This window comes from Nicotiana tabacum, chromosome 23, assembly GCF_000715075.1.
Source record: "Nicotiana tabacum cultivar K326 chromosome 23, ASM71507v2, whole genome shotgun sequence".
Lineage (NCBI taxonomy): Eukaryota > Viridiplantae > Streptophyta > Magnoliopsida > Solanales > Solanaceae > Nicotiana > Nicotiana tabacum.
The window spans coordinates 9,215,542-9,241,868 of NC_134102.1; the positions used below are offsets into that span (position 1 = coordinate 9,215,542).

The 26,327-nt window shown below is 34.4% G+C and overlaps 2 protein-coding genes across 2 annotated transcripts; one reads left to right on the forward strand and one right to left on the reverse strand.

Moving 5' to 3' along the window:
• The first annotated feature begins 10,509 nt into the window (after positions 1-10,509).
• On the forward strand, positions 10,510-14,199 carry LOC107765115 (serine/threonine-protein kinase SAPK2). The gene is made up of 9 exons (XM_016583721.2): positions 10,510-11,117; positions 11,495-11,569; positions 12,391-12,492; positions 12,643-12,696; positions 12,800-12,892; positions 12,977-13,069; positions 13,161-13,265; positions 13,347-13,445; positions 13,716-14,199. The coding sequence occupies exons 1-9, from the start codon at positions 10,998-11,000 to the stop codon at positions 14,007-14,009; spliced, it is 1,035 nt and encodes a 344-aa protein (XP_016439207.1). The 5' UTR covers positions 10,510-10,997; the 3' UTR covers positions 14,010-14,199.
• Positions 14,200-17,068: 2,869 nt separating this feature from the next.
• LOC107765114 (ras-related protein Rab11D-like) lies at positions 17,069-22,766 on the reverse strand. The gene is made up of 2 exons (NM_001324868.1): positions 22,540-22,766; positions 17,069-17,510 (listed from the first exon to the last, which is right to left on the reverse strand). The coding sequence occupies exons 1-2, from the start codon at positions 22,764-22,766 to the stop codon at positions 17,069-17,071; spliced, it is 669 nt and encodes a 222-aa protein (NP_001311797.1).
• Between the last annotated feature and the right edge of the window lie 3,561 nt (positions 22,767-26,327).

Genomic DNA, 26,327 nt, shown 5'->3' on the forward strand with positions numbered 1-26,327 from the left:
TTAAAAGGGGGTCAATCCAAAATAGGTAGTGACAACAGAGGACGGAAACAAAGGTCAGTTTTCCTCAACACAAAAATTCTTGGGATATAATGCTTCTAGCTTGCAATTGCTAACATACATACACTTACTTTTGGTACAGGAAGTAAAAAGTTAGAACTATTCATGACATGTCTACGTACAAACCAAATTATAATATATCGACACTAATTATAAATGTTTTGGAAATTAATATACAATTATAAAAACTAGATTCAGAAGCAAATATTTATAGATATTTAGTGGATTTATAAATAGATGTGCATGCTTGGGCAAAAGTTACTGAACTCACGAGAATCCGTAGAGACAACTCTAAATCCGCCCCTATGAGTGATGTAGTGAGAGGAGAAAACTCATGATAGGATCCATCAAACCTTAATTACAGGTTTCAGGTTCGAGCTTCTAAATAATGTTCCCTTTTAATAAATCTTACACAAGAATTTGAATTTATGTGACTGCAATACGAGTACATTACAACAATAACAATCCAGTAAAATCTCACTAGTGGGGTTTGGAGAGGGTAGTATGTACGTAGACCTTACTCCTACCCGAGGAGTAGAAAAATTATTTTCGAAAAACCCTCGGCTAAAAAAAAAAATAAAAAAAAATAATTAAAAAAAAGACTATACGAGTACATTGCGTGGGAAATAAAAATAAAAGTTGGTCAATGATTTGTCCAAACTTTTCGAGAGAAGTAAAGGGACAAAACTAGCAGTTTCCTATAAATTTCTTTAACCTCCTGTTGGTTTGTTGCCTCTCACATCGTTCACTTCACATTGGACGAGAAAAAGGAGAACTTTGAGGTTTTTTCGTGACGGCAACGTCGTTTTCCTCTTTGATGTATTTGTCGCAGAGGTTGTAGGGGGCATGTGTTGGTCCAATAGTTTGTGAATTTCCTTCAGGAATACGAGAAAGGTGTGCTGATTCAAAGAACAGTGATCAAAATTATTCATATGAAACCGAATTTGATGTGTCCTTTTTTATTCATTGCTTGGACACGTCACACGCATGTAAATTTTACGCATTGATTTCTTTGATTGTCTGACAATGAATGATTTATAGCCCGTTTGTTCGGAAAAATCGGCTTATTTTGAAAATTTATTTTTTTTAAAAGTATTTTTGGTGAAAAATAGTTTGTATTTGGCTAATTAATTTAAAAAGTACTTCTAAACAGCAATTGATTTTTGGCTAAACTTTTAAAAAGTTATTCAAAGTATATTTTTCTCAAAAGTGCTTCTAGTAAGACGCTACTTTTTTTTTGTTTCTCTAAAACTGCTTCTGCTTCTCCTCAGAATATGGTTGTCCAACGGGACGGGACCAAATAAACGGGTCGGGACGACGTTTAGCCAGGATGGTAGCGGGACGGGCCTAAACGGGATAAAACGGTAGGCCCATCCCATCCCGCTAACAAACGGGATGGGACGGGACAGGACGGTTCGTGAGCCTTAAGTGGGCCTTTATAAAAAAAACAAATTAATTATTTAAGCATTAAGTTTGGCAACGGCTAATTTTTTGACAATGACTAAGTTTTTAAAGTTTGCAACGACTAGTTTTTTTGACTTATGTAATAAACTTAAAACTTAATAAATTATAAAGAAACTAAGTAAAGAATTATAAAATATTAAAACAGAAGACTTGTAATGAAATATTTTAGTAATTATAATAGAATTGTAATTTATTTAATATAATTTCAAGCCATTAGGTAACTAAGTAAGAGTGTAAGACAATTCATAAAAAAAATTCAAGGCTTAGAGCCTTTTATTTTATTAATAGAACTTTCAAATTTCACATACAAATATAATTCTTTTGAAGAGCACCTAATCTACGCAGCCACCTTCTAGGAAGGGTTCTGTTTGAACTAGGCCTCTTAGTAGCCAATTACAAATCATCATACTAATATTTGTAAGCTCCTATATAGCTTCGTTATAACTTATCTATAATTTTCTCAGACATTGTTCTAGAATCGGCAATGTTGATTGATGTTTCATTTGTTCCATGCCGTCATCGCTCTCAGTGCTAAGTATCTCGTTGTATTCTTTTTCTTACCTAGTGATTAATTTTTCAAAATCAAGATTTCTTCTTTATGAATTAATCCAATTTCTGAATAATACGAAAATCTCTAGGCTGTCCTCCGCTAATGAATGTCTATGATCTCCGATTTGAAATCTTGCCCCTCTAAAAGTACTCTCCGATACTACTGATGATGCTTGAATAGCCAGGATATCTCGAGCCATTATTTAAAGTTGTCACGGCCCAAAATCTAACCATGGTCGTGATGACGCCTATCGTGTTACAAGGCAAGCCTACTTCCCAAAATATTTCTACTAAACCGATTATAAGAATTTAATAAAATATTTCAACATTTAAATTTCTCATAAACTAAATCAACTCTAAATATAATTTTAAAAATACGGAAACGAGCCCCAAACATAGGGGTGTCACTAAGTCATGAGCGTCTAAATCTATGAACTAAGAAATGAAACTGTCTAACTGTCAATACAATCCAAAAGAAGAAATGATAAAAGGAGTAACAAGGTCATGCGGACGTTAGCAGCTACCTTGCAATCTCCACAGATAGCCGGCCTGAACTCAACGATCACCGCACTCTAACTCACCTGAATCTGCACATAAAGTGCAGGGTGTAGCATGAGTACAGCCACCTCAGCAAGTAACAGAAATAACTAAGGAACTGAGCAATAGTGACGAGCTAAGTAAAACAGTCCAATTATTTATGTTTCATAATTTAAAAATAAACAGAAATAAATAGGTAAATTTCATAACTCAGTAAATACCACAAAGAAGTTTAACAGATAAATGCAGCAACACAAATAAATACAACCTCACAGCAGTGTCACTCCATCACTCATCACTCGCACTCAACACTCAATACTCAAAACACTCAACACTCCGGAGGGGCTCCCAAAGCCCTGAATCCGCACGGTCAACTCACGTGCTACGCGGATAACGCACGCGCTATGGTATCAATACCTGGACCCGCACGGTCAACTCACGTGCTACACGGATAACTCACGCGCTATAGTATTAATATTCTCACAACCAGGCCCTCAGCCTCACTCAATCATGTACCTCACTAGCCTCATCATCACCAACAAATAAGGGAACACAACCCACATCAAGTATCATCGCATATTAGCAATTAATACAGACTGAGGTAAACGTGTACAATAATTTCTATGACTGAGTACAAATAATGTGAGCATGAATAAAGCCTAAGCATGATCTCTAACATGAAGGCAAACAAGTCCAACAACAAATATACACATAACCACAGATAATAGCCATTAGGCCTCACATCCTCACGGGACGGACCAAGTCTCAATCCTTCGTGGTGCACACCCACACGCTCATCACCTTGCGTGAGTATCACTTCTAAATAATCAGTGATATCAAATCTCCGGGTTTATACCCTCAAAGCCAGAGTTAAAATTGTTATTTACCTTAACATCGTAAAAATTCTACTCTGGAATGCCCTCGTCTCTGGACTCGGTCTCCAAAAGCTCTGAATCTATCCATAATTAGAATAATACTATCAACATAGGCTACAGAATCGAATTCCAACGGAAAACTACATAAATAGGCCAAAAATCCGAAATCGGTCAAAACCTGACCCCCGGGCCCACATCTCGAAACCAGTCAAAAATGGAAAAATAATAATCCTCGTCCTCTCCCGAGTCTAACCATATAAAATTCATCAAATTCTGACATCAACTCGACCCTCAAATCTTCAATTAAAGTCTTGAAGATTTCTATCATTTTCAACCCAATCTATACCCATTTGAACTCCACAATCTTTCCATAAACCTTATTGATATGTATAAATGATACTATTACACCCCAAGAATCATACTCTTAATCACTCATCTTTACCCAAACTCGAAATTGAAGACTAGGGGTTAGAACCTTACCTCTTGGGTGAAGATCTTGTGATATTTCCTTGTTGGATTTCAAAGCTTGAACAAGATCTTGATGAAAAAAGCACTTGAGCTTCTTCCTCTATCTAAAACACTCTCCCTTCTCTCTAAAAAATGTCAGATTTTTGCTCCAAAATGAGTCCCAAAGCCTATTTATCAAAATGGGTTCGGGTTATGAAAATAAAAAATTAACCCTCCGAAAGCAAGTCTGCGGTCGCATAATGGATCGCAGAATGGGTATGCGGGTCACAAAATACACCGCAAAATCGATGCCCAGAAATGGACTTCACTAGACAGGTTTGCGACCATTTTGTGGTCGCATAACTACTTCTGCGATCGCAGAATTGGTCGTAGAATCGTATTTTTCCAGACTTTGGTAATTTGGTCATAACTTCTTGTAGGAATGTCCAAATGATGAACGGTTTGAAGCGTTGGAAACTAGACACATAGACCTTTCTTTTAATAGGTAATACACCATATAATACTTCGTATCATGAGAGTTCTGCTCATTTGAAGTTAGGTCTTGTGCGAACTCACTTCAAACTTTAGTCTTAATTTTAAAGATGGGTTAAGTAGAGTAGAAATTAAATAAACTTAGGGAATAGGAAAAAAATACTTTTTAAATTTTGCAATCATTTCATTAATGGCCAGTGCATAAGTTGGATTTGTTTTATACTTACCAAATATAACATAAATTCCACAAATATACCATAATATTTGTGTAATAGTAGGATAATATATACCATAAAATTATTTTGTAGCATAATAAAAAATTTCTAAAAATTTAGTAATCTCTTTGATCTCATCCCAATCAGAATCAACAATTTGATAAGCGGGGATATCATTATGCATATTAAATATCTTTTGTATAGGCACTCGATAATCATAAGCAACTTTAAGCATTTCTTAGGTAGAATTCCACCTATTACAAACATCTTTTGAAATTTTTCTATATGGAAGGTTAGCACTAGCACATTGTTGAAAAAATTCATAAAGTTTACTCACTTTATTAACACGAAAAATATAGCCGCAAGCATGTTGTACTTTACTACAAGTATCAGAAAATAAATTAATATTATCTTTTACAACCAAGTTAAAAATAAGGCATGCACATCTAACATGAAAATTTGGTGGATTAATTGGACAAAGTCTAATTCTTAAGCTAGTTGTTGCGGTTGTGTTAGCAGAAGTATTATCTAATGTGATAGTTAAATCTTTATCAATGAGCTCATATAAAATCAACTATTTGTAGAACAACAGTTTCAATATATGCTCCAGTGTGTTTTGAATATACCTGTTTAACGGGCCGGGTTGACCCATTTTCGGACCGTCCCAGACCGGTTATAACCCGGACCGGCTCAAACCGGTAATTAGGGGGCGGGTGGGCTGGGTTAGGGGGGTTAGGGGTTTGGTCCATTTAAAAAAATAATCGGATTAACCGGACCGGTCATACCCGGTCAACAAAAAATATTGTTGAACCGGTTAACTGGCCCGACCCGGACCGATTCAACGACTATAAATCTGATTTTTTAAAGTGATATGACTGTTGGTGCTGTTTTAAATCCTTCTATTAAGATGTCTAATTGTCACAAATTAATCAATGCTTTATATACTTATATGGAGATTGGACCAACTGAAACCCAGATATATATTGTTGTATGAACAAGCTAAATGATTGCTTACAATAATTATATAATTATTATGCAAATATAGTTGATGATGATGCTCTTAATGTAGGCAATGTTAATCCCACTATGCATTGTACCACTTCTACTACTATGAATGATGATGACGACCTTGATGGTTTTAATATTTGGTCTACATTTCCTACCGCTCAAACCAGTAACAGGAACATTGTTGAACTTTAATTCTACTTGCAAAAGCAAAAAGAGCCTCGCACAAAGGAATTTTCACCGTTGGGATGGTGGCACGAGAATGAAAAGCAATTTCTTGTTCTTTCCGCTATGGCTCGGGACGTGCTAAATGTGTCAATTTCAACTGTTGCATCAGAGAGTGCATTTAGTCAAGCAAGACAACAACTTGGAGACACCTGCCACTCATTGGGAAGCAATGCTTTGGAAGTTTTAGTATGTTTCAGAGATTGGATTAGATCGAAACGAAGAAATCAGGGACGTGAAGATGTTGATAGACTAGAAGACGAGGAACTTGGAGATATATTAACACATGGTAACCCATCTGAATTTAACACTCCAGAAGATGGCCAAGAAGTTCATATTGATTATGAAGAACTTACTAAGGCAATGCAAAACCTTTGAATTTATTCTTTTTTCGTTAATTTACTTGTTAAATGTAAACTTCAATTTGTAAGTTTGAAATAAAAAAAACACTTGCAAATTATAAGTGCAATTTCTTTTTCCATCTTCATTGCATTCCATTATCTTAAATTCTTAATGAAATATTCAAAAATTTAAATATAAAAATTTTAAAGCCTTTGCATCCTTTTATTCAAGAACTCTTTTTATAAGATTATTATTTTTTTTTTTTACATTTTTACTTTATATTAATATAAATTACGATAGTTATACAAAATATAAAATAAAATAATAATATTAACCCGGCCCGGCTCGGCCCGAACCCTTGGACCCGTAACCGTTCCGGTTCATTTTTTACCTAGATGGACCTGGACCCGTTAAGCCCGGTAGAAAAAAATCGGTAACCGGCCAGGATTGGAAACCGGCCGGTCACCTTTTTTCTCAACCCAGACCGGCCCGACCCACTCGTTAAACACCTTTAGTTTTGAATCAACAAATTTATAACTAATAATACGTTTTTGCATGTTCCAGTGATGATCAACCCAATGACATGTAACAGTTAAATAATAACTACCATTAGGACTACAACCTATATCATATATGATAGACACTTTACAATCTAAGTGAAAAAATACACAACGAATATACCGGAGATATTCGGTTTGAAATGTAAAAACACCATTGCTCTAAAATGATACGCAAAAATTATATATTAAAATTAGGAGATGGAACGAGTGCATCGTGATTAAATATTGAAACTTGAAGAAATTGCTCCAAATACTTGACGAATTAATTTGAAGTTTGAAAGTTGCTCCAAAAAATTGCCCAAATACTTAAAATGTAGTTGATTGTGAGAAAATTGAGAGAATAATATAAATAGAATATAAGAGATTTGAGAGAGAATAATTAATTTTTGTGAGAAAAATAAAGAAGGATGGAGATATTTATAATTAAAAATAGGGACAAAGTGTAATTTAATAAACTTAGGGATTAAATTAAAAGTTTGGGGGAGGGGAGGGGGAGGGGGGAGACAAATATGGTCGTTTATAGCCGTTGGGAACGGCTGAATTTGCAAATAAGGTCGTTGCCCAACGACTCTATTTCAAAAAAAAAAATTAAATAACACGCGGGACAGACAGGATAGGACGGACGAGATAAACAAGACGAAATGGGCCGCCCGTCCCATCCCATGTACTGTTTAATATGGGATAAACGAGATGGGACGGGCTGGACAGCCTTAACGCAGAAGCACTTTTTTTCTCCTAAAAGCTTGACAAAACACTTCAAATTTGAAGGAAAAAAAAAAGCATTTTTTTTTTTAAAAAAAAAAGAAAAGCAATTTTTTTGAAAAAAAAAAATGCCTTTGAACTTGGAGAAACTTGAACAAATAAACTATTAATAAGAACAATTTTTAACGATGTAAAGTGTTCAATATACTACTCTTCAAAATTTCTTGCAGCTTGGTGCACAAAGTATCTTACGTTTAGGCACGATCCGAGAAAGGGTCGCATCCCAAGGGGGTGTGATATAGGTAGTCAACTCTGATGCAAGCATCAACGGCTGATTCTACGACTCAGAATTTAAGGTGTCCAAATAAAAAACAATATGAAATTTAAGTGAAGAATTGATATTAAATGATAAAAAGCTCCGATTCTTTCATTTAAATTAGTAATATTGTGAGAAACCTACTCTTTCATTTTATTATTTGTTTTGGGTGTTTAAGGTGACTACCCTGGGAAGGTAGTCTTGGGGGTTTGTGGTGGCGGTGGTGGTGGTGGGGGACCATATATTGTAATTTATTAGAGTGAAGAAAAAGTAAAACATGAGGAAGGAAAGTAGTAAAGTTTGGAAAATGTACTCTAGAAGGTAAGCTATTTCTTGACAATTCAAAGTAGAAAATTTTGAATGAGTATGGATAAGATAATACTACCTCCAATCTCTTTATCTCCTGTCACGTAAATCAATGATCGGAAGTAGAAAATAGTACTCCCTTCCCAAATATATTTTCTTTTTAGTCTGTATTAAAAAGAATGACTCATTTTATATTTGAAAATAATTTATTTTTATGCAATGATTTATAGCAACACAAAATATATGTGCATCATTTTACACCACAAGTTCAAAAGTCTTTTTTTCCTTAAACTATATATCCATTTAAATAGGTTTACATAAATTGAAACGGATGGGGTACTATATTAATTAGGGGTGTCAATGGTTCGGTTCGGGCGGTTATTTTATAAAATTTATACCATATCAATTTTTCGGTTATTTTTATTATGTATAACCAAAAGTAGACTTTACGAACCCATCTCAATCATGTCGGTTTCTCTTCGGTATCGGTACGGTTCAGTTAATTTTCGGTATTTCTTTGTCACGTAAAAGTCACTAGTAGAAGTAAAATGCAATAACATATGTACTTTTATAGGACTTCGCAAAATTCTTTAAATAATTTTACTATTTAAAGGGTGATGGATTAAGAAAGCATAAAAAATGGAGAGAGTATAGATCCATCAACTATTCTACAACGGTGTAAAAGAATCTAACTAAATACAAAGAAAATATAAATCACATAAGTGGAAAGATATTAACCAAGTTGAAACTCAAGAATAAAGTCATTAGAAGATTAAATATTCAAAAAGATAAATCTAAATCACATGAAAGGAAACATATTCAATACATTGTAGTTTGCTACTCATAATCGCTAGAATAGCTTGTGTCTTGCTAGTGAATATGCTGAAAATAATTTAGTTTCAATAGGAGTAACATAATAGGTTTGAGAATTAGGATTTTGAGTTTAATTACTTGTTGGCTTGTAACTATTTTCATAATTCCAAGGCCCCAAGAAAAAATTTAATGTTTTATTATTTTTAAACGTAATATATAAATATATTTTTCACATGTAAATTTATTCGGCACGGTTCGGTATTTCTCGGTTTATTTTCATAAAATAAAAAACCTACCCTAGTTATTGGTACAGTTATAGATTTATATAAAAATCTACAATTTTATTTTAAAAAAACCTGAAAATTGATTCGGTACGGTACGATTCGGTCAATTTTTAACTATTCATTTACACCCCTAATATTAATCGGTCATCCATCTTGTCCCTTTTGGTAAACAAGCATAGTACTTAACCAATTTTGCACAATGTACGTGGCACAAAGTAAATACCTAGAGTAGCCTAGGAATCTTGGTAATGGACTTTGTGAAACTTCATAGACGAACATCTTAGTGTGGCCGAAACTATTTATATCTGATAATCACAAAAGTATATAAAATTTGTATATTTTTATATATATTTTTCGATTATTATTTTGAGAGTAATTATACGGTGTCATTTTTTCAAACTTAATCCTAGAGATTTAGACTTAATTCGAGAATTTGGTGATGGGTCACATGAAACTTAGTTTGAAAGAGAAATTATTAGACGTACGAATAAACGTATTACGTTAATAGTTGAAAGAAAAAGCTACACATAAGGTATAAGTATACTATTAACGGAACGTGACTTTTTAGAAAAATCACGAATTTTACCCAAAGCGAACAAACGTTAAGAGTGTCATTGAGTTGGTTAGTCCAATACAATCCATGCTCCTACTAGATTTGTTCAATGCTAAGTCACCTTCAGCTCCAATAATAACAAGGATATATTATGAAGAAGTCAATGGTCCTCAGTTTTTTTTTATATATATAATTAATGCAGCTTCCTAAAAACAATTTATTTTTTCTGCCATTTAAATAAGCTTGGGTGATTTTTCTCAGACAATAAAACTTAATTGCCTTTTGTTATTTCCACTGATGGGTCTGCTTAGCCATCTTTAGGCACTGAACATTAATTCTCGAAAGTCTAAATTTGAAGATTTTACATCACTCAACATTCCACAAAAATCTCTTAAATTATAAATTTTTAAATATCTCTATCTGTCCAGTAGCTTTCAGCTAGGACAAATAAACGAGTTGATCACACTAACAAACGTAACCAAAATAATGCATGTAGAGCCTACCGAGGTACCAAGTTGTAGTCTTTATTTTTTCTTTTTCTTTCTCGTTTTGGACACCTAAATTATACATACCACGTTGAGTTGTGCAACTTGTTTTAATCATGCTCAAATTTCAAACCATTAGATTAGTGGTGTCCCACTTAGGGACAAACCTACTACATGTTTCAGAAAGAGATTCAACCTCTGAAAAATTATATTGTATAATTAAGATAAAAATTAGTTTGTTTGTACATATCTATAAATAAATAGTTGAAAAACTTCTAGTTTATTGGCAAATAGTTCAACATTTTCTTTAAATCATTGTTTGAATTCCAATTGTGTCATCCTTGTATGTTTTTTTTCTTGTTCAGCTACTGGTCTCATCAGGGGCGAAGCGCGTTCTGGTTATGAGTTCAGCGAACCTAATAGCTTTTGTTCAAATAATTCATTGATTATTTATAATTTAATAATTTAGAATTTAGTAACTTTTAGAGTTTCGAATGAAATATTAGTTCAGCCTCTGGGTTCCACCATTTTACGCACCTTTCAAATACAGAGAATGTCTTTTGAAATACCAAAATAACAAAGAGAGTTTCATTCTTTCCGGTTAGCAAGATTTAGACAGCTTCTTCAATTACAGCTCTTCCTTTCCTTTGACATAGCTCTTGTCTTTACATCTTTAACCTCTCTATATATTCAACTTTAAGTAAATACCCTTTTGTTTTTTTCTTCCTTCTCATGCATGGTTATTTGATGTATTGAATCTGAAATATAAAATGGAAAGGTATGAAATTCTTAAAGACATTGGTTCTGGCAATTTTGGTGTGGCGAAGCTTGTGAAAGATAAATGGAGTGGTGAGCTCTTTGCTGTTAAGTATATTGAAAGAGGCAAAAAGGTCTGTTTTTTTTATCTCTCTCTTTCTCTGATACATTTTTTTATGATCAAGTTTCTTTTGATCAAATCCTTCTTGGCATATTGGAAGGGAGCCTTGGAATAACGGTAAAGTTGTATCCTTGTGATATGTAGTTCACGGGTTCAAGCCGTGGATACAGCCACGGATGCTTGAATCAGGTAGGTTACCTACATCACAGCCCCTTCGATGCGGCCTTTTCCCGGACCATGCGTAAACGCGGATGCTTCGTGCATCTAACTACTATTTTTCTTGTTGGCATATTGCTAGGCTGTTACAGAGTCTTTCGTCTTGTTTATTTAAAATATTCCTTTTTGTTACTCTGTTAATTCTTTTTCATTCCTTTGGATTATTTTGTGCAGATTGATGAGCATGTTCAAAGGGAAATCATGAATCATAGGTCTTTGAGGCATCCAAATATCATTAGATTTAAGGAGGTAATCTGTTCAGTATTCAATGATTTTGTGCTTTATTTATTTGTATCTTACTACAAATAAATAAATCTTATGAAATCTTAGACATGGTGATTTGGGAAGGAAAGTCTTGGCGTAACTGGTAAAGTTGATGTCATGTGACCAGGAAGTCACGGGTTCGAGCCGTGTAAACAACCACTTGCAGAAATGCAGGGTAAGGTTGTGTACGATAGACCCTTGTGGTCCGACCCTTCAACGGACCCCCCACTACATCGGGCTGTCCTTAGACATGGTGATCTGCTAGGAGGTGAAGCAGGATGCTAATTTCTGCTTATTTGAAAGTGAAGTTTCCTTTTTTGGTCCAGTTAAAGTTGAAGTTTTCTCAAGATGGCCTCTTTGAATCAGATTCCATATGTATTGAATTTGTTTCTTCCTCACAAAGTGAAAGTTGGAATTGAATATTTTCATTCTTTTTATCTTCCACTAAACTAAGTGGGAATTTGGAATCATATAATGAATAGACATTTCTAACCAAATTGCCTTAACTTTTGTGTTGCATCCTTAATACTAGTATTTGATAACTAATAAAAAGTTGTACTCTACTTCTTTTAACATTGATATTACAGTCTCCTTAGTAAACTTTAGAAGCCTGAGATGCTTTATCAGATACTGTTATAATACGCGAGTTAGTTGATGTTACCTGTCGATTGGTTAAAATCCTGATTCTTGATTTTGTACATGATTTCCTTTTCTAATTTTCTGCTACTAAGAGGGCCGAGACTTCTGGCTAATTCGATCGAGCTGCATTTATTAGAACGCTAAAAAAAGTTATCAGTATTGTGCAGGTATTGCTAACTCCAGCTCATCTAGCCATAGTTATGGAATATGCTTCTGGAGGGGAGCTTTTCGAACGAATATGCAATGCTGGAAGATTCAGTGAAGATGAGGTAACACAAGATTTTGGAGATCTCTTTCTATTTTTGTAATTGCCAATGCTGCAAAGATTGCCAGTTAGAAATTTTATAAGATAAATCTTGAAATTATTGTTAACTGATGTGATTTGTAATCTTGTCCGAATTATGCTTATTTTGTTTCAGGGAAGGTTTTTCTTTCAACAACTTATATCAGGAGTCAGTTACTGTCACTCAATGGTATGCAAAGGCCTATCTTTTCATTTCGAATCAGTTTATTACTAGAACATTAATTTACTCATGGATTACGAACGTGTGATATGATTATTTTCTTGAACTGCAGCAAATTTGCCACAGAGATCTTAAGCTTGAAAATACATTGTTAGATGGGAGCTCTACACAACGTCTGAAAATATGCGATTTTGGCTATTCTAAGGCAATGAAAACAGAACTATATGCTATCTTTTGATTAATATTCTTTCTTAATTCAGTTTCTCAGTGTTGTTATTTCATTGTTTAGTCAGCAGCATTGCATTCACAACCAAAATCTACAGTAGGAACTCCGGCCTATATCGCACCAGAAGTCTTATCAAGAAAAGAATATGATGGAAAGGTATGATATTATGACCTTTAAAATACAGCTTCAAATAATGTATTAATCTGTTGACCTAATCTTCAAGATTTATATGTATTTTGATGTGAAGATAGCAGATGTTTGGTCTTGTGGGGTCACATTATATGTGATGTTGGTTGGTGCTTATCCCTTTGAAGATCCTGATGATCCAAGAAACTTCAAGAAAACATTAACTGTAAACTTCTGATTCATTTTTAAATCATAATTGACTTCTTGTTTTGCTTTCTTTGTCTCAAAGATTTGCATTTTGTGACAGAGGATATTAAGTGTGCAGTATTCAATCCCTTATTATGTTCGAGTTTCAAAGGAGTGTAATCATCTTTTATCTCGAATATTCGTAGCTGATCCGGAGAAGGTTGGAGTTCTAGTTCTTAATCATTTCGATTTTGCTCATTGATCCTTTCTTTATCTTGAAAGGGAGCCTTGGCGTAACTGGTAAAGTTGCTGCCATGTGATCAAGAGGTTCCTCTTGCAGAAATGCAGGGTAAGACTGCCTACAATAGACCCTTGTGGTCCGGCCCTTCTTTGGTCCCCGCGCATAGCGAGAACTTAGTGCACCGGGCTGTCCTTTATCCTTTCTTTATCTTGTAAAACACCGGTTAATCGTCGAATATTATACGTGTAGAGAATAACGATCGAAGAAATAAAGAAGCATCCTTGGTTTTTAAAGAACTTGCCTAAAGAATTTATGGAAGGAGAGGAAGCTAGTTTAGTACAAATGAATGGTGGAGACAAACCATTGCAAAGTATTGAAGAAGCATTGGCTATAATTCAAGAAGCAAGAACACCAGCAGAGGGGTCTAAAAGTGATGATCCTTTTGTTAATAGCAGTATTAGCATGGAACTTGATGATTTTGATACTGATGCTGATTTAGATGATGAAATAGATACAAGTGGGGATTTTGTATGTGCATTGTAAGTGCAACACCATTGGCGTGCGCCGATGCGGCCCTTTCTCCGACTGTGTGTGCGTGCGAGATGCTTTGTACACTGAACTGTCTTTTTTTTATTACTGAGTGCTACTTTTGGCATGGAAGCCAATATTGCTGAAATATGAATTTGAGATAAGGCATCTTTTCTTGGCCATGGAGATGAAAATAATTTACTTAGTCCTACTTGGCCCTTGGGGCCATTCTATAGTAGAGTGGTTTAATTTTCTGATTTGTACTTAATGTTTTTTAAATCCATGTTTAGTTTCATAAATCTTCATTTTGATAGGAAGTTGAAGGTCTTTTTAAGATATTATATTCAAAAAACCATCATGTATGACACCAAGGATACCACATAGTTTTGTTTGCAATTGTAAATAAGTTGTGCAACTACTTTGTATGTAATTAAATATAAGATCTTTGTCAAGTTGATGATATTACTAATGCTTATATTAACTAATCTATAAAGAAGTCCTAGCATTGGATGTTGATTAGTACAAGGAACATAAAGAAGTAGTTTAATTGCAAAACCATTGGTTATTGACATATGATTTTGATTGAGATTTATTAACCTTGATCTTAATTAATTAGTAGAAGTCACCATCATTTGCCAGTGGAAGGATTTGAAAGCTGGTGAGACATGGACTTTTTGCTATTTCCTGTTAGTGTCTTGTAATTTAGGATAATAACAGTATTAAGTATCATTTACATTTTAGCTCTAATTTTGGTGAAAAAGTTGTGGATGTGAAGTTGCGCAAGAATACTGTTATTGCCCGTGGTAGAGATACAGTTCCCAATCAATCAATTAAAATTAATGTGTAGGAACTTGTCCTCATCAAACTGAATGTCTACCCTTCCCGCATTTGAAGACAGATTAATGTTTAAGACCTCCGGCTTTCATGGAGATCCTTTCTTCTCTGACTGTCGTAGATTACCCATAATAACCGTGAAGTTCGACAATCTTTTGAGGGAGGGGAGTCGACTGACTGACAAGGAACTGACAGAAGCGAAAAAGAGGAGTGAAACCATTCCGATACCGCTCCGCCGAAAAAATTCACCGAATATACATGTAGTAATATTTTATTTAAAAATAATATGTAAAAATATAATAATCTCACATCGAGAAAAATACGGAAGAGATAAGTAAACAAGCATTAATCCTAATGGTACGTTGTAAAACCATGCGGACCTAGGCCCAAAGCGGCAATATAACTAGTGAATTGGATTGTTACATATGGTATGAGAGTCACTCTGCATACTAACCTTAGAGAAGCCTTTTGTTGCCTGTTGGGACCTCAATAATTCATGGCCACTATATTAATTATAAATTATTTGATGTTGCAAAACGTTAACAACTCCTGTTATAATTATTGTTTACACCATTTGATATGGATCTATATAGACTGATTATTCAAGGCAATAGAAAAACAAATCAAATTGGAGAAGATAAAGGAAATTAATGAATTATGATTGTTTGTTGACCTTTACCACCTCACACGATGTGGACTAATGAATAACTAATGGAAGTTGATTGTATTTTTTATTAATTTTGAAGAAAAAAACAATCATTATTTTTATGTAAAATTAATACAAAATTTTAAAATTTTCAATAATTTGGAGATATGTATGCACGCCATTGGTCATTGATCTTGTCCTTTGAAAAAAGAGCAAATGGCACAAGAGATTATGTAAAGACTTGCACGTCATTGGTTATTTGATCTAGTTTTTGGAGTTTTTTTAATTGAGTTCAGAAATCCTCAAAATGAGATCTTTTTTTTTCTTTTTTATAAAACAGCTCAAACTAACATTTTTTTTTCTTCAGAAACTTATGAATCGACCATGCAATTGCAGTTTTGAAAAATTCAAAACAAACACCACCTATTATTTTTCGGAAAAGAAAATGGTATATACGAGTACCTAACATTTATTTGCATCTCTCCTCGTTCCACTTTGATTCACATATATCGTAATATTTATGTATATATCGTAATATTTATGTATATATAAAATCTTCTTATTAAAAAAATATAAAAATATAACATTCTATTTTAGACAATTAATAAAAGTGTCAAATAAAGTAAATGAATAGATAATTCAGCATAAGCATTTGCATTTGATCTAGCTTTAGTGATCTGTTCTTTCACCATACACTAGACCTAGTCGGCAAAATCGGGAAAAACAAAATATAGCGAGATTTACGATTCAAAAGGAATCGAAATTTAGCTACTTTTTCATGTAAAGATAAAATCTGAACAAAAGCACCCTTAAAAATCTAAGAATATACTAGCATAATATGCTGGAGTTAGAATTTTTTACATATGAGCTTCCAGCATAATGTACTGGTGTTCCAACATAATATGCGGGAAGTTTATATGCAGGAGATTCATAATACAACATATTATGCTGGAACTTTCCGATGTGCTGGAGTTACAACATAATGTGCTAAAAGTTTATACGTGGGGTCTCCATAATCCCACATATTATGCTGAAACTTTCCATGTTTTAGCAAAATAGTGACTATTTTTTAATGACTTTACAAACACTGACTCATTGTGCTCCTCGTCATACTTTTTGGACTCGAGAATCCAAACAACACACTAAACATCAAACGCAATCCAAGAAAAATTGAACTTGCAAGACTTGATAAAAATGAAACACATTCGACCACTAGCCTATTAAAAAAACTAAGAAAGAAAAAATAGTTGAACTGAAATTTAGTATGACGAATCATCCACAACAAACTATTTTGAAAGCTTAAGTTTTTTTTCTGAATAGCTTGCCTTCCAATTGAAAGAGAAATGTATTTTGAAGTTAAACAACAAACATACTATTAACTAGTAAGTAAAAGCACATGTAGTCTGCTGCTGTTGCCCTCACTCCTCACAGACAACCATATAATCATTTCCCTTCACAAAAACCATCACAAAATAATAAAATTTACAACCGAATACATGAGATTTTCAAGAATGACTATCAGTAAAACTTTGGAACTTTAATACGATGGATAATTGTCGCCTAAAAAGTGAAAGAAACGTCGAATCCTGATATCTCAAGAACTACAACATGCTTTCTTTCCTGGGATAACTTGTCCAGGACCAGGTACAAGAATCTTCTTTCCAGTTAAAGATGCAGGATTGCCATTGGATTGATTCTCATCTGCAGCAAGATTCTTCTTGTTCACAATGTTGAAGATCTCTGTCAAAACAGTCAAGAATGCGTCCTCCACGTTTGTCGCTTCCATCGCAGAAGTCTCCAAGAAGAACAATCCTTCCTTCTGGGCAAATTCTTTAGCATCTTCGGTAGGGACAGCTCGTTGGTCTTCAAGATCCGTTTTGTTTCCGATCAGCATGATCACGATATTCCTATCGGCATGTGCACGCAACTCTTCCAGCCAGCGGGGTATGTGATCAAAGGTTTGGCGTTTCGTTATGTCATAAACCAACATAGCTCCAACAGCGCCCCTGTAATATGCACTTGTGACAGCTCTATATCTGATAATGACAAGGAAATGACTAATCAGTTACAAAATTGTTAAGTTTCTATTGCACTTATTAAGAAACAGTCTTATACAAGGAAAAGCTTTACATGTGGAAATCAAGCTATTCAGATCCCTAATGTGATATCACTCTGATGGGGACATCAACATTTGGTAACAAGCATGTATAAGAGCTTGTGAGAATCTAGAAGGGTATACACTAAATACTAACTCTAACGATCATTTGGCAGTGCACTTGCACACAATAGCAATTTGATAGTAGCGTAGATGTTTCGTCCGAATAACTACGATGTCTGATCCATAGCAGGCATACTTTGCATATTAGTAAGCAGGAACCAACTAGCAATAAAAGACGCCATGTTTTATCCAAACCTCAAGCGGTATGATGTTTTAGAATGTTACTATCCATTCCCTAAAATATTAACCAACTCCATTTTAATGAAGCATCTCAATGAGGCATTTTCGCCCCAAAACTTGGGATCTTAAATACAATAGAGGAACCCGTGTAATGTAGGAGAATTTTAAGAAGTTGAACAAAAACAAGAAGCAGAGGAAAGCTGGCAAAGAAAACTGGATATCTCCTCCAACGCTAGACTAGACAATGTGGCCGGCTGATGTTAACTCATATTGTGAATACTGATGCCCAACCTAGATATAACTTGGTGCAAGGGACAGATGCACCACCAAAGCCAAGAATTCAAGCCGCGTCAGTGAGCGCATACTGAGAACTCATGAAGTGAGGCTTTCATCTCTGTGTTCATCTTATGAAATGAAGCTGTTTTTATAAGACATGAAATGAAGTTGTTGCTGTGGTCAATTGACTAATTAGGACAGACAAGCATGCAATAACTTGAATGGCAACAACCTGTTCAGCAAAAATAATGAATTAACACTAAGATCTTTTGGTGAAGTGCACGAGAGTGTTGTAGAACTGAGTTGAAAGAAGGAGAAGATCAAAGATGAGCACGTAGGCCTATCATTCTTAACCTGAGAGAGACGAGGATGAAATACTACCGAAGAAATTAAAGATCAACAACGGAGATTCTGGTGAGTCCAGTGGTGGATCTAGGATTTCAAGAGGATGGGTGCACTATTGTGAAGATGCGCATTTAGAATTTATATTTGACGAGTTTAACTTTAGTATCTACACTTTTGAAATTATAGGTTCAAAATTCTATTCTTTTTAAAATTTTAGTGATTTTCACGTATATATCTATACTCCATGCCGAAAACAAGACCGTTCGGAGTGGGATTTGAACCACCAATTTCACTCGTAGAGGTGCACCCAATGATTATTGCACCATAGGAGTCTTTGAGTATGGGTTCACGCACATATAATTAAGTAATTTTCAAGAAATATAACATTATTATACATGGTTTAGGGAGAGGAGTATGGGTTCACGTGAACCCATACCCTAAGACTTAGATACGCCCCTGCTGGTGACAACAAAAAATTGGTAATACTTTATTTCTTTTCGAAACTGGGTGGCCAGCGAACATCTTTAAGCAGTTTGTCAGTGAGCCAAAAGACTCTAGGATTGCAACGGTCATGATACTATATGAAGAATAAGTTACAGAGAACCAAATAAAAGAACTTCTTTTTGGTAATTGAGAGAGAACCAAAATTTTGAGAGTGCGCACAATTGCATCAGAGCAAAGTCTCAACCTTGCGCATCTATATCCCTGTTTAATTTATAATGACTTCCACTCCAGTTGACTATGGGATACAATCACCTTAAATGGGGCCTAATTTATGGATAATATCCCATTTATGTTGCACCAGTTAAGTAGTTGTCCAATACGAGTTGTTACCTTATAAACCCAGACATACTCTACCAATCTTGTCCTAGTTTCATCCTTGGTCCTAGCTTAGATGCAAATGACTTGGTAGCTCCATCAAGACTCATGATAATGTATTATATATATAAGGAAGAAAGAGAGAAATTAGGTTTGAAGATCTTTGAAAAAGGAAAAAAATCGGCAATTTGGGGGGTGGGGGGAGGGGAGGATTTGTGTGATAGGATTCCTTCAGGATACTACAAACATTTAAAATCTATAGTGCAACAACTTGAAACAGACTAAACTTTTATCACCTATCCAACTTAGGACCAAATAGAGCAGATGAACCTATAGCCTTTTTGTCCAATGATATGATACTTGGAAAATTATATTTCAGAATCATCTACAGATTCATCAATATACACCTTTCAATAGGTAATCTTAGAAAGGTTGAATGACAAAAAGACTGTAAATTTTCACATCATAGTGAACAGAAAAACGACTTAATGGTTCAAGGAATATTAGTGGAGAAAGAGCTCTCTGGTTACCCACCAAACTAGTGAAAACCAAAAACAAGAAAGACAATCTATCAACCTAATCTACAACATTCAGGACAGATACCTTTCATATTAAATACTTTATCAAACTATTGCTAGACAAGAGAATACAATTGATAAACAAAGAGCAATAGAAAGCAGGACCCCAGCCGCATAAGGAAAAATTTCAACAAGAAAACATGAGATTGACATGCACAGCAATCTCTGTGTTGCTAGAGGAACCAATTAAAAAATTACTTGGCTCTTTAAGTTTTGAAATTCAACTATCAATACCAAGATATTTGAGACTTGGGCCTATACTAAATTCTGTTTATGGTGCATAAGCTTGAAGATGAATTTTTTCTGCTACTTGGTAGAGTCTTTTCCGGTCAATGCCAAAAACATGATTCAACAGGGAAACTAGGACTGAGCGCACTGCACTTATCAATTAGAAAAGCAAAATAAGCAAACCATGACAAAGTCTATCCGACTCAGTCAGTTCGACTGAGTTGTCAAAGACTTAGGCCGGAGTCTACTCAACACGGTCAACTCAATTGATTTGTCAAGTTAAAATGATATTTCACGATGTGATTCTACTCAAGCACATGACTGTTTTCTGTTTGAGTAACTATTTTTAATCAATTTGAAAAGAGTAAAACTTCACTGCAATTATATCTCTGTAAAAAACAAGTATGTAATGGCAATTGACAACCAAATGTAATACTCATACCCCCACCCCACCCCTCACCCCCATTTCAATTAATATGTCTTCCTTTCTTTGTTAGTCTAAGTCAAAAGAATGTAACCCTTCTATTTATTTTTTATAATGTATGTCACCCTTCTATATTTAGTAAGTTATAATTCCAACATTCCCATTTTACCCTTAATGACACTCCCTTATGAATGACATGACATGTTTACCACAAGATTTAAAGGGAATTTTTGGTATGCCATACACACCATTAGTTTAAGACCACAAGATTCAAAAGTCTGCTTTACATTTTTAAGCTTCGTGTTCAATCAAACTAAGTCACATAAAATGAAATGGAAGAATAAAATTAGTCATGTATAACATATGGTTGTAAAAAGAGCAGTGATGATTAATACGTATCTACTATAATACATGACTAAGTCTTTGTTTTAGTTCGTAAATTTTTGTGTCAACTTAGTCTTTGCCTTAGATAGCCTTCTATTATCAATTTGAGTGCGAGTTTGAAGTTGAAACAAAACTTCCTACTTTATCCAAAACTTCCAAACATCCCATCTAATTCTTAATTGATAATCACTCTCCAACAACCAAACATGCTAAATCATTGAAAGAAGCTTTTCGGGATTATTTAAGACACAGAATTATTACAACCTTTTCACTAATTAAGTACTATATCCCAAATCTCCTACTACATTGAGCATGCCTAAGACAGCTGCATGAAAGGGCATAAACTTAATGAATAAACAAGTATACAAAGTTTTATTAGTCGGTATACAAAAATAATGGAGAGATCTATATTAAGGGAAACAATTCAAGCTCCAAATTTCAAGAATATCCCATCCAAATAGCAAATGCAAACTTCTGCATTGTATATTCAAATAGATGTTGTATATTCCCTTCATAAAAAGAAAGGATCGTTTATTCCCCTTTAAAAATTCAAGTTGCTTCATAAACTCGCAACAAACCATGACATAGAGGGTAAAAGAAAAGGAGCTAACAAACTACAGAATGATCCAAAGATTATCACCACCATTTGCCGAACTCGGCTTACTGAAAAGTATCAAAACAGTGAAAATGCAGAGCAAGCAGCACCCCACAACCATTGGTAACCAAACACAGAAGAAATCTTGGAGTAAACCAATAATAATATTACTCCATGTGCCATTTTCACTACACACGTATTATTTCAAGATTCAGACAGTTTTTCTCCTATGACTTTTAATTTTAAATATTTATATATTTTTTATTATACTTAAAGGCGAAATGAGAGTATTTTAATGAGCCAAGAGTATGGCTCAGTGGTCAATGAAGTGAGTATAGACCTTGAAGACAAAGCGAGATAGAAAAAGACACTAGGTGATTTTTTCCCATCTACCTAAGCCTTAGTGGGATAAGCTATCAGTAAATGTGTTATGATGTAGCAGGTATCCAGTGCACTTTTAAGAGATAACAGGAGAATAGTCGCCGCAAGCTCCCTCTGGCACTACCATTATTAAAAATATGTATATACAGTATTGTAGTACTTTTATGGCACTCCTATATTGAATCATCCCCAAATTTAGCACGAAAAGTGTGACCTTCTACTCTCAACCCCTTCACTCCTTTTGGATTGAGGAATTACTAATAAGATTTAAGTTATATACATTGATGACAGTGTAATAAATTTTTTACAACAACAGTGTATGTAACCAATTACAGCAGGTTACTTATCATTTATTCCTGGTTATCAATCAACCTTATTAACAAATTTACTTGTAATTAGACCTGGAAAAAAAGAAGGGCAACCCGGTGCACTAAACTACTGGGGCGGACCACAAGGGTCTATTGCGCGAAGTGTTACCCTGCATTTCTTCACGGCTTGAACCGGTGACCTGATCGTCTAAATATTACACCATCAGTCCATGAAACTTAAACTCATATACAAAAAAAAAAAAAAAAAAAAAAGGAGAAATGGAGTTTGCTATTCACAAGAAGAATTGAAGAGTCAAAAATATTGATACCGTTCTTGACCAGCAGTATCCCAGATCTGAGCTTTAACAGACTTGTGTTGAATGACAAGGGTTCGAGTCTGGAACTCAACCCCAATAGTAGCCTTAGAATCCAGGCTAAATTCGTTACGAGCAAATCGAGCCAGTATCTGTGACTTTCCCACTGCTGAGTCACCGATTAACACTACCTTGAATACATAGTCTATCTTCTGGCTCGCATCCCCATATCCACTCGCCATTTTTTTTAAAACCAGAAAATTAAGCTTCTGTATAGTTAATCAGCAGCTGAAAGTTAGAGAGAGAGAGAGTGAGAGAGAGAGAGAGAGAGATCTTGGCGAGTCTTTGCTGGGATCTTGCTGTCTGAAAACTGGTTTACATACTTTTCCTTTGGACTGCTGTCAAAGAATATAATCAAAAGAAATATTAATAGGGAGCAGAAGGGAACAAAAGAAAAGGTTATTTTTCTTTATTTAATTTTTTGGTGTCAATCTTTTTCTTTTTTAAAAAATAGATTTTTGATTGCAATGGGAAAAAGGGAAGAGAAAAGTGAGGTTTAAAGTAAATAATTTATTTATAATATTTTATTATTATTAATTACTGTATGATAATTTGTTCATTATTAATATTGATATAAATAATTCATGCGTTATAATCTTGTTAATTAACAAAACGATCCCTTAGAGATATGGGCAGAGCCACGTTGGCAGAAATGGTTCATCTGAACCCTCTTCCAAACATTACATTGTATAGATAAGTTTAAATTACAAAAAAGCTCTTCATCTGTCTGTTCAAGTTAGCAATAGGCCAGCAACCTTTGCCTTCCCAAACGGTTGTGGCCGGCTACACGGGAAGGAGCCCCCTGCTTACAAGTCTGCTAAGGATTGGTAGCAGCAAACTGAGATTGCTAAGGCTTAAACCTTGGAAAGTGGGGGTGGGAGTGCTTGATCGCTGGGGTTTCCTTTTCCTCAACCAATTCGGTTGTGTCAGCCCTGAGATTGGTCTAACATTTTGTTATGAGCTGGCTGGATTGAAGGTCAGATAGATTTGGCGGGGCAATTTGGAGAGCGTCGAATTAGATAGCTTGTTTGGATTTTTTGAGGCTTAAAACTATGGCGAATGCATCTATCGTCATTGATGCATAGATAAAGATACCAATTAGTAGTGATTGAATTCCTTCAATCCCCCTTCTTCTCCGTTTACCCAATAAAAAATATTATCCACGCGACTTGGCATCTTGATTTGCACACAATTTAGCCATGTCAGCTTCACCCCTTCCATATAGGCATGGTCAACTGTCAACCGTATTTATTAATACCCATTTTATCAAGTTGAAGTGTTAAAATGAGAAAAGTGTAAGTCAATGCATCGATTTTACAAACCGATACAAGTTTAAGTCGTCGCGAGGCCATTTGGCCTTCTTTTTTTTTTTTTGTGCATGTTAGTTGTTAGCAAGGGTAATTTCGCAACTATATTTGCGTTTGCTTTAATTTGAATGCACAAAATGCCTAAGGTGTCATGTCATTTAGAGAGTAATGAATAGATACCTAAGCATAGTTTAATATTTCTCTCGAAAATGTATGTAATATCTACGCTTTTCTTTAGTTAACTCTCGTATTATTATCCACTCTTCTTTAGGACCATTAACAGGAATTTCTTGCAACAGCAGAAACTGAAAATATATGGGAGAACAGGCGAGGACCTGAATATGAAAAATGCATCTAATCTAACACTTAATGGAATTTCACATATGTGAGCGAACTGAACCAAATTCAAGCTTCGACTGGACAAAGAGAAGCCAACACTAACAATAATCTAGTTTCTTTTCAATGTAAAGTATAAGATATCTCTATGGCAAGGACGAAATTGTAGTGACAAAAGTCTTTTTTCAGATGAAAATAGAATGTTTGATATGTTAGAAAATAATAAGAAAATAATAAACAATCGACTATCCTTAAAGAGTTATCGTTTGTATAATGATTTGGAGAAATTAAATACAAACGATTATCCTCGGGATACAACAAAGCTTGTATAATACTTGTGATTTTTCAATACCACTTCGTTGAGAATTCATATATATATTTATAGACAACCATCAGACTCTTTTAGGGGCGTTGTTTGGTACAATAGTGGGATATCCAAGGATATCTCATTGGGTGGAATATTCCATGGGAGTAGTTATTCCACCATTTATATGGGATAACTAATCTCACTATTTTAGCGTAAAAGTTATCATGGGATTAGAAAATACTCCAAACCAAACATGGGATAAAGTTAATCCTAGGGGTGTCAATGGATATTTAAAAACCGACTAAACCGACCGAACCATACCGTACCGAACCGATTTTTAGGTTTCTTTTAATAAAACCGCAGGTTTTAATATAAATCTATAACCGTACCGATAATTAGTGTAGGTTTTTTATTTTATGAAAATAAACCGAAAAAATATCGAAACGTACCGAATAAATTTAGATGTGAAAAATATATTTATATATTACGTTTAAAAATAACAAAGCATTAAATTCTTCCCTGGGGCGTGAAATTATGAAAGCGGTTACAAGCCAACATGTAAACTCAAAATCCTAATTCCCAAACCTATTATGCTACTCCTATTAAAATTAAATTATTTCCAACATATTCACTAGCAAGACACAAGGTATTCTAGCAATTATGAGTACCAAACTACAATGTATTGAACATGTTACCTTTCGTATGATTTAGATTTATCTTTTTGAATATTTAATCTTCTATAGACTTTATTCTTGAGTCCCAGCTTGGTTCATATCTTTCCACTCGTGTGATTTATATTTTATTTGTCTTTGCTTAGTTTCTTTTACACTACTATAGAATAATTGATGGATCTATACTCTGACCATCTTTCATGTTTTCTTAATTCATCACCCTTTAAATAGTAAAAATGTCCAGAGAGTTTTGTGAAGTCCTATAAAAGTACGCAGGTTATTGCATTCTACTTCTACTAGTGACTTTTACATGACATTAAAAAAATAACCGAAAATTAACCGAACCGTACCGATACCGAATAGAAACCTACATAATTGGGACGGTTTCAGAAAGTCTAATTTTGGTTATACATAGTAGAATAACCAAAAAAATGGTATGGTATAAATTTTATAAAATAATCGATCGAACCGAACCATTGACGCCCCTAGTTAATCCCAAATTCTATCTCGGAATTATTATCTTTATCCCATGTACCAAACGACCCCTTGCAAAAGATGTCTTGTTTTACGGACAGACATATCTAGACAAACCATTTCATAAACAGACATATCTGTTTATTCTAATTTTTAAATTTTATATTCAAATAAACTAATTTTCTGTCACCAAAAATAAAATTAAAAGTAAAATATTTAACCTTAGGATCCGTCTCGGCCCTGTGCCCGAGCCCAAATCTAGTCTTTGATTTTACAATATATAAATATCTAGTGTACTTAATTGCACATGCTTAAAAGTGTGTGTCCTAAATCAAAGACGTGAACACTACTAGAAAACTGTCAAAACCGTCCACAGAATACCGATCGAAATCGGTCGGAAGAAAAACCGATCGAAATCAGTCGAAAAATAGGTAAATTGATCGCAAAAGTCAAAGAAAATACTGCTCACAAAGATACCGACCACCATCGGTCGGAAATAGTGATCCCACAACAAAGAAACACTGCTACGTCTGACACATATAAAAGTTCCGACTGATATCGGTCAGAAATTGATCAATCTTTGACCAAGACCTGGCCATACTTGCATATTATCTACCAAAATAAGTTTTAATTAAAAAAATTCAAGTA

What these genes read in the sequence shown, in the direction of transcription:
- LOC107765115 (XM_016583721.2), top strand. Translation starts at nt 10,998, where the DNA reads ATGGAAAGGTATGAAATTCTTAAAGACATTGGTTCTGGCAATTTTGGT. An exon ending in ATATTGAAAGAGGCAAAAAG is followed by an intron (nt 11,118 to 11,494) that starts GTCTGTTTTTTT and finishes TATTTTGTGCAG; the next exon opens with ATTGATGAGCATGTTCAAAG. An exon ending in ACTTCAAGAAAACATTAACT is followed by an intron (nt 13,266 to 13,346) that starts GTAAACTTCTGA and finishes ATTTTGTGACAG; the next exon opens with AGGATATTAAGTGTGCAGTA.
- LOC107765114 (NM_001324868.1), bottom strand. Translation starts at nt 22,766, where the DNA reads ATGGCGAGTGGATATGGGGATGCGAGCCAGAAGATAGACTATGTATTC. An exon ending in GATACTGCTGGTCAAGAACG is followed by an intron (nt 17,511 to 22,539) that starts GTATCAATATTT and finishes TGTCATTATCAG; the next exon opens with ATATAGAGCTGTCACAAGTG.